The sequence below is a fragment of the Panulirus ornatus genome, chromosome 10 (genome assembly GCF_036320965.1).
Source record: "Panulirus ornatus isolate Po-2019 chromosome 10, ASM3632096v1, whole genome shotgun sequence".
NCBI lineage: Eukaryota > Metazoa > Arthropoda > Malacostraca > Decapoda > Palinuridae > Panulirus > Panulirus ornatus.
Genome location: NC_092233.1, coordinates 24,709,032 through 24,727,399, shown reverse-complemented (window position 1 = coordinate 24,727,399; position 18,368 = coordinate 24,709,032). Strand labels below are relative to the sequence as shown.

Here is an 18,368-nt window from a genome sequence, read left to right as displayed (position 1 = left end):
TTGCCCCCACCACTGGCTAGACCACGCCATACGTTAACTGCGCCACATGAATAATGCGCGGCAGTCGGCAACTCAAGGTTGGGCCGCTTTGATAAATGTTTGTTTCCCTACACCTCGAAGCTCTGTTACTCTACGGGTTTTTCGCTTCCTCCAAAATTCGTAAATGCTTTCCCTTTCTCTCCTTGTTTTTTCTTCTTTTCGTTAACTACTCTATGTTTCATTTAAGGTCTATCCTTGATGTGGACTTTTGTCCATGACTGTAGCCTCCGGCATAAAAAGGAAATTAAGATATTCTTTGTGGCATATTGATAAAGATGAACGTTTATTTCTTACAATTTGAATTGTTTGTTAGACTTTATGAAGTTTACTATTGAATCTGAGACGGATAATACATTGTTATTCTTAGACTGTAATATTCAGAGGAATGTATATAACCTAAAATTTAGTGTATATCGTCAACCCCCAAATGTTTGTTCATATATTCACTACTACTCTAATCATCACGATGTAAGGAAACGTTCTGTGTTTTAATCGATGTTTCTTAGAGCATTTTGCATATGTGGGATTGAATTCCTTAGAGCATTTTGCATATGTGGGATTGAATTCCTTAGAGCATTTTGCATATGTGGTATTGAATTCCTTGATCGTCAACTCTGCTGTATCTATGACATTGATTATGAATTACAGAGTCCCATACATCTTGATTCAGCTTGTAAATCTTACTAGAAAGTCTTTATACAATGTTCAACCTAAAGAACCATTTGTGAACAAGAACTTGTGTTGGTCTTACCCTGTTGTGAGAACTTGCTTACTGTTCTGGTTTTTCAAAACTTTTTAAGTTAATGTAGCCTTCAGCAATGATAATATCAGGAAGTCATATCAGAAGTTCTATAGCTTCTCAGAAGGGTTGTGTGTACAATATCCCCCATAAAGTGTGTGATAAATTTTACACTGGCCACATTGGTAAGGTTCTTAATGCTTTGATTAAACAACATAAGAAAGTGTTCGATATGGCCAAGAATATCATGCAGTATTTGGCCACAGAGATTTTGGTCATCGACTTGTCGAGCAGTATTAAGGATATCAAATAACTTACTAAATAATGGATAGAAGTTTTACAATTTCATGATTTGAGGAAAATCTATTACTGAGCTGCCAACTGTACTACTATGAAAATGCACAGGCAGCTGGCCAGCAACCATCTGATTCAAATCAGTGCTTTCCTGTCCTTCTGTTATCCAAAATCTCCTTAACATCTAAAAGTTATGCACTGACTGATTTTAGAACTGATAAAAAAGTAAATACACTATAGCAATATTTCTGTAAGCAAAGCAGTGAAAGTACAAAGAAATAAAAGTTAGAATAAATTTCACACATTAGTGAACCTTATTCCTTTGACTGATGTCTTTCATGATCCTTGAGCAAAACACTGCTGAATGAGCATGTGTATGCATCAGTAAATACATTGGATTGGATGTGTTATTTGAAATATAGTAAAAACTATTTAACCCACCCATTAAAGCCTTCTTAGAAGTTGGCCTGGCATGATCTGTATTCTGTCCAAGAATAGTGAATCCTACACAGTTGTCGTATATGTAGAAAATGGGTGTATGAATAAGGTTGAAGCTTTTTGATTAGATTGTCAACACTTCACCTTACATACCTGATTCTGAGCTCTGTGAAGTAATCTCCCTTCGCTGTCTTCCAGATCTAGAGTCAGTGCTATCTGATATGCAGTCTGGCAATACAGGGAAGGCCAAGCTTTTTGCCTGCTGTTGTACTGTTCCCAGATATAGAGACAGTGTTGATAACATCCTGACACGCCACAAGAGAGGTTGTCACTTTCCTGTCTGAAAGAAACAGTATTTAGTCTAAAGAATTCAGTGATCTGTTTCATTATGTTTGAAGACACAAGAATAATCAAATCCATACTCAAATCTCGCTTTAAACTTTTTTTTTTTTTTTTTTTTTTTGCATCGGAGGCTCCAGTCTGGGACAAAAGTCCACATCAAGGCCAGGCCTGAAGTAAAATACAGAGAGGTTAATGGAAGGGAAAAAGAAGAGACAGGGAAAGTATTTACAAATTTTGGAGGAAGTGAGAAACCTGCCTTTTCAAATGTGCGAGGTCATAGGTAGTGGAAAAGATATGAGATGGTACAGGGGTTGCAAAGCTTTGAGATGTAGGGAAAGAAACAGTTACCAAAACAACTTATTCTTGAAGTGCCAATGGCCAGTCATTAATCATGTGACACAGCAGCTTGCTGAGTATTGTGTGGTCTAGCTAGTGGTGGGGCACAAGCAGCCAGCTCTTTGGAGCAAAAGCCAAAGTAATACCTACAGAAGAGGGAAAGTGAACCAACACTGTGGTGTAGGGTAAGCAGGTCAAGTTTTGAAGTTAATTGAGAGAGTTTATAAGTTGGACCACTTTCGACTCAACACTGTCAAGTAAGGGTGCAGAGCTACAGCCATCCTAGATGTGACAGCAGTATTCCATACAAAGACAGATCAATTCTTTGCATAAATGGAGAAACTGTTCCAAAGAAAAGAAGTTTCAACATCTAAACAAGACTCCCAAATTCTTGAGGCAGACTTAGCTATTGCCGTACTATGGGGTTTCCAAGAAAGAGTGGATGTTAAGAAATATCAAAAATGTTCTTTGAGTCAAGAGGTGGAATTCCAGAACTGTCAAAGGAGAGAGGAAAGTTGTGAGGAATTTTCAATTGAGAAATGGGTAAAAACTGAGTCTTGAGGGCATTAAACTTAACCACATTTCATCTACCCACTGAGATATCCTATCCAAGACTGAGTTTACCAAGGAAGTTGTGTTGAGATGAGATGCAGATTGAGCAAGGGAAGAAAAAGCATAATGGAAGGATGTGGAGGAATGTAGTGTTGAGTCATCAGCGCATGAGTGCATTTGTTTATTTGTGGAAAGGACATCACTGATGAATAGGAGAAAAAGTGTACGAGACAGGGTAGAACCTTGAGGGACACCGCTGTTGATGGAAAACGGGGAAGAGGCTGATCCATCAACAACCAAAGTGATAGATCGAATTGAAAGACAACAAGATACGAAGGAGCAAAATAAAGGAAGGAAGCTTAAAGAAGATAGTTTAGAAATAAGACCCCAGTGCCGCACTCTATCAAAATCTTGAGATATGTCAAGGGCAACTGCATAGGATTCCCCAAAGTCTCTCGCGGATTATAATCACACATTATTAAGATAGGAAAGAATATCACCACTGGATCTCACCTCATGGAAGCCATATTAGTGATGTGACAGAAGACTGAGATTCAAGATATCTGGGGATATAGGAGTTGAGGAGGGATTCAAAGGCTCTGGAAATGGTAGATGTCACCTCTTTGTAAGGATGGGTTGTACCAACGAATTCTTCCAAGAAGTAAAAGCTCTGGTTTTTAAAAAATGGAACAGACAAGCAAGCATAGGTGCAAGTTCAAAGGCACACTCTTTTAGTACATGGCATATATAGTAGAGAAATTAGTATGAATCGGAATGTTGGTTCATGTAGATTAGATAGCTTTGTAAGCAAAAGGAATTGCAGGTATGTTCCCTAGAACCTAGGTTAACCTGAGTTTGTAACTTGAAAGAGGTGAGGTCGTTGATGGTGACCTGTGCCCTAATCTCTACACCTGTTTCTTAATTCATTTTCCTGCCCCGCGGCTGGTATATCATATTCTGGTTTTCTATGTCTGTACTATAATGACGATGTAATTATACGAAAGCACTTGGAAGTCCGTATTTTCTGTTTCCTAATGGTTTTTACGTGCATCTTATGTACAGTTGCTACTTATGTACCTTCTGCATATTATATTTTACTCATTATACTTAATCGCTGTTTCCCGCGTCAGCGAGGTAGCGCCAGGAACCAGCCGAAGAATGGCAGTAGGTCAGAGATGCTCGTGATCTAGTATTTGCTGACAATCATGAGTAAAGACGAAACATGATAAGTCCCAAGTGCACTTTCGTGCGATTACATTGTCAGGGGAGATACAATGTAATCACACGAAAGTGCACTTGGGACCTGTCGTGTTTTATATTTTCTTTAGGTTATATATATATATTATACTTTGTCGCTGTCTCCCGCGTTAGCGAGGTAGCGCAAGGAAACGGACGAAAGAATGGCCTAATCCACCCACATACACATGTATGTACATACACGTCCACTCATGCACATATACCTACCTATACATTTCAACGTATACATATATGTACATACATATATACACATTCACTCCTCTTTTCTGAAAACCCATACTAATCTTCACCTTAGCCTCCACAAGATAATGATCAGACATCCCTCCAGTTGCACCTCTCAGCACATTAACATCCAAAAGTCTCTCTTTCGCACGCCTGTCAATTAACACGTAATCCAATAACGCTCTCTGGCCAGGTGGTGAGAGTGAGTGAGCTTGGGAAGGAGACCTGTGTGGGGAAGTACCAGGAGAGACTGTGTACAGAATGGAAAAAGGTGAGAACAATGGAAGTAAGGGGAGTGGGGGAGGAATGGGATGTATTTAGGGAATCAGTGATGGATTGCGCAAAAGATGCTTGTGGCATGAGAAGAGTGGGAGGTGGGCTGTTTAGAAAGGGTAGTGAGTGGTGGGATGAAGAAGTAAGAGTATTAGTGAAAGAGAAGAGAGAGGCATTTGGACGATTTTTGCAGGGAAAAAATGCAATTGAGTGGGAGAAGTATAAAAGAAAGAGACAGGAGGTCAAGAGAAAGGTGCAAGAGGTGAAAAAAAGGGCAAATGAGAGTTGGGGTGAGAGACTATCAGTAAATTTTAGGGAGAATAAAAAGATGTTCTGGAAGGAGGTAAATAGGGTGCGTAAGACAAGGGAGCAAATGGGAACTTCAGTGAAGGGCGTAAATGGGGAGGTGATAACAAGTAGCGGTGATGTGAGAAGGAGATGGAATGAGTATTTTGAAGGTTTGTTGAATGTGTCTGATGACAGAGTGGCAGATATAGGGTGTTTTGGTCGAGGTGGTGTGCAAAGTGAGAGGGTTAGGGAAAATGATTTGGTAAACAGAGAAGAGGTAGTAAAAGCTTTGCGGAAGATGAAAGCCGGCAAGGCAGCAGGTTTGGATGGTATTGCAGTGGAATTTATTAAAAAGGGGGGTGACTGTATTGTTGACTGGTTGGTAAGGTTATTTAATGTATGTATGACTCATGGTGAGGTGCCTGAGGATTGGCGGAATGCGTGCATAGTGCCATTGTACAAAGGCAAAGGGGATAAGAGTGAGTGCTCAAATTACAGAGGTATAAGTTTGTTGAGTATTCCTGGTAAATTATATGGGAGGGTATTGATTGAGAGGGTGAAGGCATGTACAGAGCATCAGATTGGGGAAGAGCAGTGCGGTTTCAGAAGTGGTAGAGGATGTGTGGATCAGGTGTTTGCTTTGAAGAATGTATGTGAGAAATACTTAGAAAAGCAAATGGATTTGTATGTAGCATTTATGGATCTGGAGAAGGCATATGATAGAGTTGATAGAGATGCTCTGTGGAAGGTATTAAGAATATATGGTGTGGGAGGCAAGTTGTTAGAAGCAGTGAAAAGTTTTTATCGAGGATGTAAGGCATGTGTACGTGTAGGAAGAGAGGAAAGTGATTGGTTCTCAGTGAATGTAGGTTTGCGGCAGGGGTGTGTGATGTCTCCATGGTTGTTTAATTTGTTTATGGACGGGGTTGTTAGGGAGGTAAATGCAAGAGTCCTGGAAAGAGGGGCAAGTATGAAGTCTGTTGGGGATGAGAGAGCTTGGGAAGTGAGTCAGTTGTTGTTCGCTGATGATACAGCGCTGGTGGCTGATTCATGTGAGAAACTGCAGAAGCTGGTGACTGAGTTTGGTAAAGTGTGTGGAAGAAGAAAGTTAAGAGTAAATGTGAATAAGAGCAAGGTTATTAGGTACAGTAGGGGTGAGGGTCAAGTCAATTGGGAGGTGAGTTTGAATGGAGAAAAACTGGAGGAAGTGAAGTGTTTTAGATATCTGGGAGTGGATCTGTCAGCGGATGGAACCATGGAAGCGGAAGTGGATCATAGGGTGGGGGAGGGGGCGAAAATTTTGGGAGCCTTGAAAAATGTGTGGAAGTCGAGAACATTATCTCGGAAAGCAAAAATGGGTATGTTTGAAGGAATAGTGGTTCCAACAATGTTGTATGGTTGCGAGGCGTGGGCTATGGATAGAGATGTGCGCAGGAGGATGGATGTGCTGGAAATGAGATGTTTGAGGACAATGTGTGGTGTGAGGTGGTTTGAGCGAGTGAGTAACGTAAGGGTAAGAGAGATGTGTGGAAATAAAAAGAGCGTGGTTGAGAGAGCAGAAGAGGGTGTTTTGAAATGGTTTGGGCACATGGAGAGAATGAGTGAGGAAAGATTGACCAAGAGGATATATGTGTCGGAGGTGGAGGGAACGAGGAGAAGAGGGAGACCAAATTGGAGGTGGAAAGATGGAGTGAAAAAGATTTTGTGTGATCGGGGCCTGAACATGCAGGAGGGTGAAAGGAGGGCAAGGAATAGAGTGAATTGGAGCGATGTGGTATACAGGGGTTGACGTGCTGTCAGTGGATTGAATCAAGGCATGTGAAGCGTCTGGGGTAAACCATGGAAAGCTGTGTAGGTATGTATATTTGCGTGTGTGGACGTATGTACATGTGTATGGGGGGGGGTTGGGCCATTTCTTTCGTCTGTTTCCTTGCGCTACCTCGCAAACGCGGGAGACAGCGACAAAGTATAAAAAAAAAAAAAAAAAGATATATACACATGTCCATAATTCATACTTGCTGCCTTTATTCATTCTCGTCGCCACCCCGCCGCACCTGAAATGACAACCCCTCCGCCCGCACGTGCGCGAGGTAGCGCTAGGAAAAAACAAACGTCACATTCGTTCACACTCAGTCTCTAGCTGTCATGTGTAATGCACCGAAATCACAGCTATCTTTCCACATCCAGGCCCCAGACGCTTCACAAGCCCTAGTTCAATCCATTGACAGCACGTCGACTCCGGTATACCACATCGTTCCAATTCACTCTATTCCTTGCACGCCTTTCACCCTCCTGCATGATTAGGCCACGATCCCTCAAAGTCTTTTTCACTCCATTCTCCCTCCTCAGCTAACAAGAAAAGAAAAGGTGCCAGAGATTTGGAAGTTAGGGAAGATGTAAAACTTGAATTCAAGGATCTCATGATCAGACCCAAATAGAGGACGGTATGATAATGAGAATATTAACGAGCGACATAAAGCTAATAATAATATTTAATGTATATGTAAGAATGAAACTGAATACTGCTGTTTGAAGGTCACCATTTACTGCTGTGTTGTATGGTCACCAAATACTGCTGTGTTGTATGGTCACCAGTTACTGCTGTGTTGTATGGTCACCAAATACTGATGTTGTTGTATGGTCACTGGTTACTGCTGTGTTGTATGGTCACCAAATACTGCTGTGTTGTATGGTCACCAGTTACTGCTGTGTTGTATGGTCACCAAATACTGCTGTTGTTGTATGGTCACCAGTTACTGCTCCGTTGTATGGTCACCAGTTACTGCTGTGTTGTATGGTCACTAAATACTGCTGTTGTTGTATGGTCACCAAATACTGCTGTTGTTGTATGGTCACCAGTTACTGCTGCGTTGTATGGTCACCAGTTACTGCTGTGTTGTATGGTCACTAAATACTGCTGTTGTTGTATGGTCACCGGTTACTGCTGTGTTGTATGGTCACCAGTTACTGCTGTGTTGTATGGTCACCAAATACTGCTGTGTTGTATGGTCACCAGTTACTGCTGTGTTGTATGGTCACCAAATACTGCTGTGTTGTATGGTCACTGGTTACTGCTATGTTGTATGGTCACCAGTTACTGCTGTGTTGTATGGTCACCAGTTACTGCTGTGTTGTATGGCCACCAAATACTGCTGTGTTGTATGGTCACCAGTTACTGCTGTGTTGTATGGTCACCAGTTACTGCTGTGTTGTATGGTCACCAGTTACTGCTGTGTTGTATGGTCACTGGTTACTGCTATGTTGTATGGTCACCTGTTACTGCTGTGTTGTATGGTCACCAAATACTGCTGTGTTGTATGGTCACCAGTTACTGCTGTGTTTTTATGGTCACCAAATACTGCTGTGTTGTATGGTCACTGGTTACTGCTATGTTGTATGGTCACCTGTTACTGCTGTGTTGTATGGTCACCAGTTACTGCTGTGTTGTATGGTCACCAAATACTGCTGTGTTGTATGGTCACAGGTTACTGCTGTGTTGTATGGTCACCAGTTACTGCTGTGTTGTATGGTCACCAGTTACTGCTGTGTTGTATGGTCACCAGTTACTGCTGTGTTGTATGGTCACCAGTTACTGCTGCGTTGTATGGTCACCTGTTACTGCTGTGTTGTATGGTCACCAGTTACTGCTGTGTTGTATGGTCACCAAATACTGCTGTGTTGCATGGTCACAGGTTACTGCTGTGTTGTATGGTCACCAGTTATTGCTGTGTTGTATGGTCACCAAATACTGCTGTGTTGTATGGTCACCAGTTACTGCTGTTGTTGTATGGTCACCAAATACTGCTGTGTTGTATGGTCACCAGTTACTGCTGTTGTTGTATGGTCACCAAATACTGCTGTTGTTGTATGGTCACCAGTTACTGCTGTGTTGTATGGTCACCAGTTACTGCTGTGTTGTATGGTCACCAAATACTGCTGTGTTGTATGGTCACCAGTTACTGCTGTGTTGTATGGTCACCAAATACTGCTGTGTTGTATGGTCACCTGTTACTGCTGTGTTGTATGGTCACCAGTTACTGCTGTGTTGTATGGTCACCGGTTACTGCTGTGTTGTATGGTCACCAGTTACTGCTGTGTTGTATGGTCACCAGTTACTGCTGTGTTGTATGGTCACCAAATACTGCTGTGTTGTATGGTCACCAGTTGCTGCTGTGTTGTATGGTCACCAAATACTGCTGTGTTGTATGGTCACCAAATACTGCTGTTGTTGTATGGTCACCAAATACTGCTGTGTTGTATGGTCACCAAATACTGCTGTTGTTGTATGGTCACCAGTTACTGCTGTGTTGTATGGTCACCAAATACTGCTGTGTTGTATGGTCACAGGTTACTGCTGTGTTGTATGGTCACCAGTTACTGCTGTTGTTGTATGGTCACCAAATACTGCTGTTGTTGTATGGTCACCAGTTACTGCTGTGATGTATGGTCACCAGTTACTGCTGTGTTGTATGGTCACCGGTTACTGCTGTGTTGTATGGTCACCGGTTACTGCTGTGTAGTATGGTCACCAGTTACTGCTGTGTTGTATGGTCACCAGTTACTGCTGTGTTGTATGGTCACCAAATACTGCTGTTGTTGTATGATCACCGGTTACTGCTGTGTTGTATGGTCACCAGTTACTGCTGCGTTGTATGGTCACCAAATACTGCTGTTGTTGTATAGTTACCGGTTACTGCTGTGTTGTATGGTCACCAGTTACTGCTGTGTTGTATGGTCACCAAATACTGCTGTGTTGTATGGTCACCGGTTACTGCTGTGTTGTATGGTCACCAGTTACTGCTGCGTTGTATGGTCACCAGTTACTGCTGCGTTGTATGGTCACCAAATACTGCTGTGTTGTATGGTCACCGGTTACTGCTGTGTTGTATGGTCACCAGTTACTGCTGTGTTGTATGGTCACCAGTTACTGCTGCGTTGTATGGTCACCAGTTACTGCTGGTGTTGTATGGTCACCGGTTACTGCTGTGTTGTATGGTCACCAGTTACTGCTGTGTTGTATGGTCACAGGTTAAACAGTTGTATATGAACAAAATAGAAGAACTTATGTAGTGAACCAGTTATGTAGTAGTTTTATGTCTGAAGTATCTGCCTATTGGGGTCTGTGAAAGACCCTTTTCGACCTCTGTAATAATCCTTTGGCGCTACCGCTCACAGGATGAGCATGTGGTGCACAATGAATGTGCCAGTGACTCCGGAACAGATCAAGAAGAACATACGGAAACACTCTATACTGGCATGTGTGTAGGACTGAAGCTTATGAACTGCCATGAGCGGAGGAAAGAGCTATAACTCCGTAGTCTTGAGTGAAGAAGAGAGAGAGGTGCATGATGATATGCTCATGGCAGCGAACAGAAGGCATAGACATAGCAACGTTTTAAGCCTGAGAGCAACTCATCAAGGAAGATGAAGACTTACCAGTAAGGTGTGATATCTGAGAATGTACTAAAGTGACATCTGCCGGAAAATATATGAGTACCCGGCAAGAGAACATTAACGGTTATTTAATACAGGAGAACCAAGAAACATACAGGTGTGTTTAAAGAAGCATTTAATACATTACTAGGAGATCTAAGAAACATACAGGTGTGTTTAAAGAAGCATTTAATACAGTATCAGGAGAACTAAGAAACACAGGTGTGTTTAAAGAAGCATTTAATACAGTATCAGGAGAACTAAGAAACACAGGTGTGTTTAAAGAAGCATTTAATACATTGCTAGGAGAATCAAGAAACATACAGATGTGTTTAAAGAAGCATTTAATACAGTACCAGGAAAACTAAGAGACATGCTGGTGTGTTTAAAGAAGCATTTGATACATTACTAGAACTAAGAAACATACAGGTGTGTTTAAAGAAGCATTTAATACAGTACCAGGATAACTAAGAAACATATAGGTGTGTTTAAATACATTTAATACATTACTGGGAGAACTAAGATGGTGTGTTTAAAGGAGCATTTAATACAGTACCAGGAGAACTAAGAGACATACAGGTGTGTTTAAAGAAGCATTCAGTACATTACTAGGAGAACTAAGAAACGTAAATGGTGTATTTAAAGAAGCATTTAATACATTACCAGGAGAACTAAGATGATGTGTTTAAAGAAGCATTTAATACTACCAGAACTAAGAAACATACATGGTGTGTTTAAAGAAGCATTTGAAACATTACTGGGAGAACTAAGAAACGTAGATGGTGTGTTTAAAATAAGCATTTGATACATTACTAGGGGAACTAGGAAACATACATGATGTGTTTGCAGAAGCATTTGATACATTACTAGGAGAACCAGGAAACATACATGGTGTGTTTGCAGAAGCATTTGATACATTATTAGGAGAACTAAGACACATAAATGGTGTATTTAAAGAGGCATTTAATACATTACTCGGACAACTTATATTTAAAGAAGCATTTAATACATTACTCGGACAACTTAGAAACACACATGGTGTATTTAAAGAAGCATTTAATACAGTACCAGGAGAACCAAGAAGCATACATGGTGCGTCTGCAGAAGCATTTGATACATTACTAGGAGAACTAACCACGCGCTAGCCTTGCCATCCCCGCCAGAGTTCGTCGTAGTTAGGAAAATGCTCTCCCCCCCCTCCTCTCTCTCTCTCTCTCTCTCTCTCTCTCTCTCTCTCTCTCTCTCTCTCTCTCTCTCTCTCTCTCCCATGAGTGAATTTCGCCTGGCAGTCACTTCCGTAGAGCTGTGTGCGATATTTCATCGCTGTCCATTCCGTTTTCCCCCCGAACTGTTTGCCTTTGAGAGCTGCTGATGCCGCAGAGATCCTTACGTCTGGTGCTGACTTGATCATTTGGCTGGTATGTCGCTTCCATGTGTTGTCGGTAAGGTTCGCTGAAGTACCACTTCCTCAGAGTTCTTGATGTGGTGGAAGAGCTGACGCTGTACTGATGAGACAAGAGAAGAGAGAGAGAGACCTCAGGACCTCTCTCTCTCTCTCTCTCTCTCTCTCTCTCTCTCTCTCTCTCTCTCTATATATATATATATATATATATATATATATATATATATATATATATATATATATATAGAGAGAGAGAGAGAGAGAGAGAGAGAGAGAGAGAGAGAGAACTTTACTAAACGAACGAGATCGGCAAAGATACACGACAGACATTCGCAAGAGTTACGCGATCATGTAGCCTGGTTCAGTAGACCTTGGCCCCTTGAAAATAACGGCACGACGGTACAACCCTTGGGCACCACGGTACTGCCTTTGGGCACGACGGTACAACCCTTGGGCACCACGGTACTACCTTTGGGCACGACGGTACAACCCTTGGGCACCACGGTACTACCTTTGGGCACCACGGTACTTCTCTTAGGTAAGGTGGTCTGTCCTTTGACTTGACCTTAAGAGTCAAGATTAGAGGCAAAGGCTATCATACCCACAAGGGTCACACAGCCGTGACCAAGGGTCATACCGTCCTGCTCAAGGGTCGCAAACCTTCTGCTCAAGGGTCACACCATCGAGCTCAAGGGTCACACCATCGAGCTCAAGGGTCACACCGTCCTGCTCAAGGGTCAGATCGTCATGCTCAAGGGTCGCACCATCGTGCTCAAGCGGTGACGAGTGACTGATCTAGTAAGCCGTGGTCACAGACGAGAGCTGTGAGGGTGGAGGTGACGGCCTCTTCCTCGTCTCATGTGGACGCAAGACATACGCAAAATCCGGGGAAGGGAAGAGACACAAGGTAATTTCGATCATTGGTCGGCATGTTGCAGGTACAGGTTCAGCTGTGTGGCCACTGGCCCGCGGCGCTGCCGGTGGAGGGTTGTGTGTGTGTGTGTGTGTGTGTGTGTGTGTGTGTGTGTGTGTGTACTGGTTAGTCCCGTTCTCTGGCGGTAATGTACTGGGCGGTGGGAGTAGTGGATGGTGCTCGGCAGGACCCACGTATCGTACTCATACCTCGGCTGTTTTCGTAAGTTTGGTCTATTTTTTTTTTTCTTTTCATGTTTTCAGCTTCAAACTGACCCAGTGGTCTGTTGCTGTTTGCAGTCCGCTTCTGTATTTCTTGAGAGTTTTGTTTGTTTCTCTGTTGGCGAGCATTGAGGAATCAGCGAGCAAGAAGGCAACGAAAATCGAAAAGAAAAGCACACGTGTGCATGATGTTATATAAGTTGCTTTCTCTAAATACATCAAAAACTATGTTAAGAAAAAGCACACGTGTGCATGATGTTATATAAGTTGCTTTCTCTAAATACATCAAAAACTATGTTAAGAATTTCATGCCTCTGACCTTGACTCTTTTAAGGGTCAGGTCAAAGGCAAGGCCGTCGTACCTCAAGGGTCACACTGCCGTGCTCAAGGGTTTAGCCTCACTGGACTTCATTGTACATCAGTTGATACCTGTTTGTGTTGATATTTGCTTTTTATTTCTAGTCTTGTATAGTGGTGTATTCCCATCTGTCCTGTATATAGCTTTATTTGATATATATATATGTATATATATATATTTTTTTTTTTTGCCGCTGTCTCCCGCGTTTGCGAGGTAGCGCAAGGAAACAGACGATAGAAATGGCCCAACCCACCCCCATACACATATATATATATATATATATATATATATTCACTGGAAATCTAGTGTATCTTTTAACCTCTGTGTGTGTACACACACACACACACACACACACACACACACACACACACACACACACACACACACACACACAGATAAATAGACAGATAGTCTTTGATTATGTAATACTTTGTGGTGGTATGTATTAATGAGTTTCCTTGTTTTACAGGTACGTGTGGGGCAGGAGCTCATCTGTGGGGTAAGCTACGTATGTTTTTTTGTTTATCTGTGTGTGTGTGTGTGTGTGTGTGATGCATGTGGCAGAGTGTACCGAGGGATCTTGGATGTTGGAGGCGATGCTGTGGATGGATGTCTGCGTCGAGACACACTCATGGTGTATGAAGGTCCACTGATGCGAGCGGCACGGGCCTCGCAGAGCACAGCGGTATGACCCCACGGTACGAGGGTCTGGCTTTAAACCTCTGGTGCTCCAGGATCTGGTCGTCAGAAGGCCAGACTGTCTTGCCCAAGGGTCGCGCCATCGTGCTCAAGGATCGCACCGTTACACATAATGTAGAAGTTTATATTCGAGACCATTTGGTAAGATGGAATTCTTCTCGTGTATTTTGTGGCTTCGCTGGGTCTTTGATGGTTCGTGATTGAGCAGCTGAAAAGTCTTGTATATATATTTTTTTTAACACCAGTTCGCCTTTTCTCACCGTAGCGAGGTAGCGCCGGCGCCAAACAACTGGCTGAACCCCAAGCGATTCATCGCCTCTGGCTCCACCTCCTCCTCCTCCTCCTCCAACCTGTTCCTGCTTGAAGATAGCTAATACAGGAGGGAGGGATAACCTGTCCCCCACCCCCACAAGCTCCCGCCCCTTCTTCGTCGCCTTCTACAACACGTAGATGATAGATATATAATTATTAATTAATTTACAGTCACAGATAATTCCCGGCAGATACAGGATGTTGTTATGTAACGCGGGAGACCGTAATCCTCGTTGAGTTTCTGTTCAGTGATGTCACTGGCGAGATATGACGAGAAGGCCAAGACCTTTTTCTTTTTTATTGACAGTATTGATCTCAGGTTGTGAGGCCAGATCCGGGAGAGAGAGAGAGAGAGAGAGAGAGAGAGAGAGAGAGAGAGGGTCGCTGGCCTCGCACAAGGTCAACATCACACGTCACTACTATCACTCAACGGTAAACAGAAAGCGGAAGTTGACGGCAGATCATCGCGTCGTGGTTGTGTCTGTCTCGGGTGTTCTGCAGCAGGGAGCACGCCCGTGGGTTCGACCCCGCTGAGCACGGCGGTACGACTCGTGTGAGCGAGTCCGCACGACCCCTTGGGTACGATGGCCTTGCTTGCCTGCCCTTTGACCTCAAGCAGGCCATCATGCCTGAGGGTTCTCCAACCTTCGAACTCACGGGTCTCAGTTATGTCCGCGCTTAAGGGACGAACCGACGTACGTGCTCAAGGATCGTACCGTCGTGTTCAAGGGTCGTAACGTCGTGCTCAAGGGTCGTAACCGTGATCGTGAGTCGTAACGTCGTGCTCAAGGGTCGTAACATCGTACTCAAGGGTCGCATCGTCGTGATCAAAGGTCGAACCTTCGTGCTCATGAGTCGTAGCGTCTTGCTCAGGGGTCGCACCGTCGTATCCGTAAGTCGTAACGTCGTGTTCAAGGGTCGTATCGTCGTACTCTCGGGTCGAACCTTCGTGCTCAAGGGTCGTATCGTCGTGCTCTCAGGTCGAACCTTCGTGCTCAAGGGTCGTACCGTCGTGCTCAGGGGTCGTAACATCGTACTCAAGGGTCGTAACGTCGTGCTCTAGGGTCGTACCTTCGTGCTCTATGGTCGAACCTTCGTGCTCAAAGGGTCATACATTCTTGCTCTAGGGTTGTACCTTCGTGCTCAAAGGGTCATACATTCTTGCTCTAGGGTTGTACCTTCGTGCTCAAAGGGTCATACCTTCGTGCTCTAGGGTTGTACCTTCGTGCTCATAAGGTCATACCTTCGTGCTCTAGGGTTGTACCTTCGTGCTCATAAGGTCATACCTTCGTGCTCTAGGGTTGTACCTTCGTGCTCATAAGGTTGTACCTTCGTGCTCTAGGGTTGTACCTTCGTGCTCTAGGGTTGTACCTTCGTGCTCAAAGGGTCATACCTTCGTGCTCAAGGGTCATACTTTCCTGCTCTAGGGTCGTACCTTCGTGCTCAAAGGGTCATACCTTCGTGCTCTATGGTCGAACCTTCGTGCTCAAAGGGTCATACATTCTTGCTCAAGGGTTGTACCATCGTGCTCAAAGGGTCATACATTCGTGCTCTAGGGTTGTACCTTCGTGCTCATAAGGTCATACCTTCGTGCTCTAGGGTTGTACCTTCGTGCTCTAGGGTTGTACCTTCGTGCTCTAGGGTTGTACCTTCGTGCTCAAGGGTCATACCTTCGTGCTTTAGGGTCGAACCTTCGTGCTTAAAGGGTCATACCTTCGTGCTCAAGGGTCATACCTTCGTGCTCTAGGGTTGTACCTTCGTGCTCAAGCGGAGGAGTTGCAGCTCGAGGCAGACCTTGGAGAGCGTGTTTGCGGTGAAGACATTACAGAAGGGCAGCCGCCCGGGACCCAGGTGGTGTGAGTGTGGCTGGGGATTCCTCCTGACGGACGGGGCCCAGCTATTTCCGCCACCCACCCTCTCTTGTCTGGGGCTGCTGCTGCTGCTGCTGCAAGGGGCACGTCTCGTGTGTTGTGTTCGTTCCGCCGATTGGTTGGGTGGGGCTGACGGAGAGAGGAGTGGGTGGCTCAAGGTTGGGAATTATATCGTGTCTTGGTCTGAATTTGTTATGGTGTGTGTGTGTGTGTGTGTGTGTGTGTGTGTGTGTGTGTGTGTGTGTGTGTGTGTTCGATGATGACGGTGCTAATTCTGAGGAAAATGGTATGCCTATCATAACTATTAATGATGATAATAATGATGAAATCATAATAATTATTATAATTAATGATAATAGTAATAGCAATAATTAATTACAGTAATGATTATGATAATGATGATAAATGGTTTATCTGGGTAGCTGATATTCCCTCGTGTATGTGTTTCTGTATAATTAATAATCTGTACAGTAAGGGGAGGGAGTTCACACTCGTGGGACCCCCATCTCTTGAACTTCCTTCACTATTCATATAAACTTTTCAGGAGTGCATTCACAACTTCACTCACTATATTCCATTCATCAACTACTCTTATAATGCAGAAATACTTTTTTTTTCGTCTTTTCTCAAACCTGGTCTCTAGTTGTTCGGTTTTTGCATCTTTGGAAGAGGTGGTGATGTGTTGACGTCATCAGACAGGTGTAAAAACTTAAAAGGTTGTCTCCAGGTCGCTCTTTGTTCTTCTCTCTTCTCTGTAACTCGGCTTTCGTAATTCGGGTCCCATGTTTGTAACCTTCCTCTGGACCTTCTCTATTAGTTCTTTGTGCTTATGTGAGTACTGTGACCAAACCTGAGAAGTATGTAATTTAGTCCAGCATACGATTGGTCATTATCTCCTTCACTATGTACCTGATTGTAATTCTAATATTTGCCAGCAGTTCTGTCTCCTGCACTGTTCTCGTAAAGTGGGACTCCGGCGTTCGAAGTCTCTCTCACACACATATTGCTGCAGTGCCTGCGTTTGTGTTCATTTGCATGTTAATGCCTATGCTTGGAGCAGCATGTTTGATGTAAGATAAATCAACTTTTTCGGTCTGCTTTTTTGTCCTGTTTTTATGTTAGCTGCGTAGAGTCTCTCTCTCTCTCTCTCTCTCTCTCTCTCTCTCTCTCTCTCTCTCTCTCTGCATAATTTTTACACACACACACACACACACACACACACACACACACACACACACCACGGGACGGTATTAGGAGAGGCAAAACCTTAAAAGGTGTGCAGACGCCCCTTTGCAGCGGGGTCAGAGGTCGTGTAGCGAGTCCCAGTCATGGGCAGGGTCATCGGCGAGGTCAGGGAGGTAATTGTGTAGTGGTGGATGTTGAGGTCGTGCTGGAGGGGCCTGCACAGGAGCTATTTTCTGCCGGAGGGAAGGAGGAAGGGTGTTCCACAAGAGGGAGGGAGGGTGTTCAGCAAAGAGGAAGAGAGGGTGTTAAACAAGAGGGAAGGGGATGTTTAACAAGAGGGAGGGAGGGAGGATGTTTGGTTAGCAAGAGGGAGGATATTCATCTAGATTTTAGAGGGAGGAAAGGAGGGTATATATCTAGATTCCAGAGGAGGGAAGGGTTTTCAGCTACAGGGAGGGAGGGAGAGTATCTAGATTCCAGAGGAGGGCAGGGTGTTCAGCTAGGGGGAGGGAAAGAGGGAGAATGTGGAGCGGGAGGGAGGGAGTGGCGGAGGGAACGCGGTGCGTGGAGGACCACAGCGTGACGGCCGTGGCCATGACGGAGGAAGCTCGAGACTTCAGGAGGTGGAGGTCGTGAAGACTGGAGGTACGCAGGAAGCTGGTGCTGGCCGCCCCAGGTGTTGGAGGCTGAGGTATTCCAAGGAGGCGCGTCAGGGTCCTGGAGGCCAAGGAGTTGGAGGAAATGAGGCTACAGTGTTGGAGGGATAGTGGCTAGGATCGTGGAGACAGAGTCATTGAAGGGTTAGAAGCTGAGGGAGTAAGAGAGTGAGAGTTAGAAGCTGGAAGATAGGGAGGTTAACTGCTTGGAGGAGTGGAGGCGAGTGTTTCGGTGGTTGAACTATTTAGGAGGGATGAAGGCCAGGGCCGTGAAGGACCATTGTCTTGTTGAGAACAGTGTGTGTGTGTGTGTGTGTGTGTGTGTGTTTCGGGAGTGGATCTCGCTGGCCGTGCCCCCAGAGCCTCACATCATCATCCGAGTTGTATTACTTGGCTCATACTGAGAACGTTCTCGGAAGGCTTCGGAACACCTGGTTCTTGGTGAACGATCACCGGTTTTCTGTCTCGCGTAGTTGTCGTTAGAGACGAGTTAGTTATCCTCGGCTTTGTAGGTATTTGGGTCTCCCTGAGGCACAGA

The 18,368-nt window shown here is 44.3% G+C and overlaps 1 protein-coding gene across 1 annotated transcript in view; it reads left to right on the top strand.

Annotated features, from left to right (window-relative positions):
- Positions 1-18,368, top strand: part of sdt (MAGUK p55 family member stardust) — a 963,188-nt gene that overhangs the window by 666,590 nt on the left and 278,230 nt on the right. The window contains 1 exon segment of the mRNA XM_071665600.1: positions 13,577-13,606. Coding sequence (XP_071521701.1) covers positions 13,577-13,606 — 30 coding nt within the window.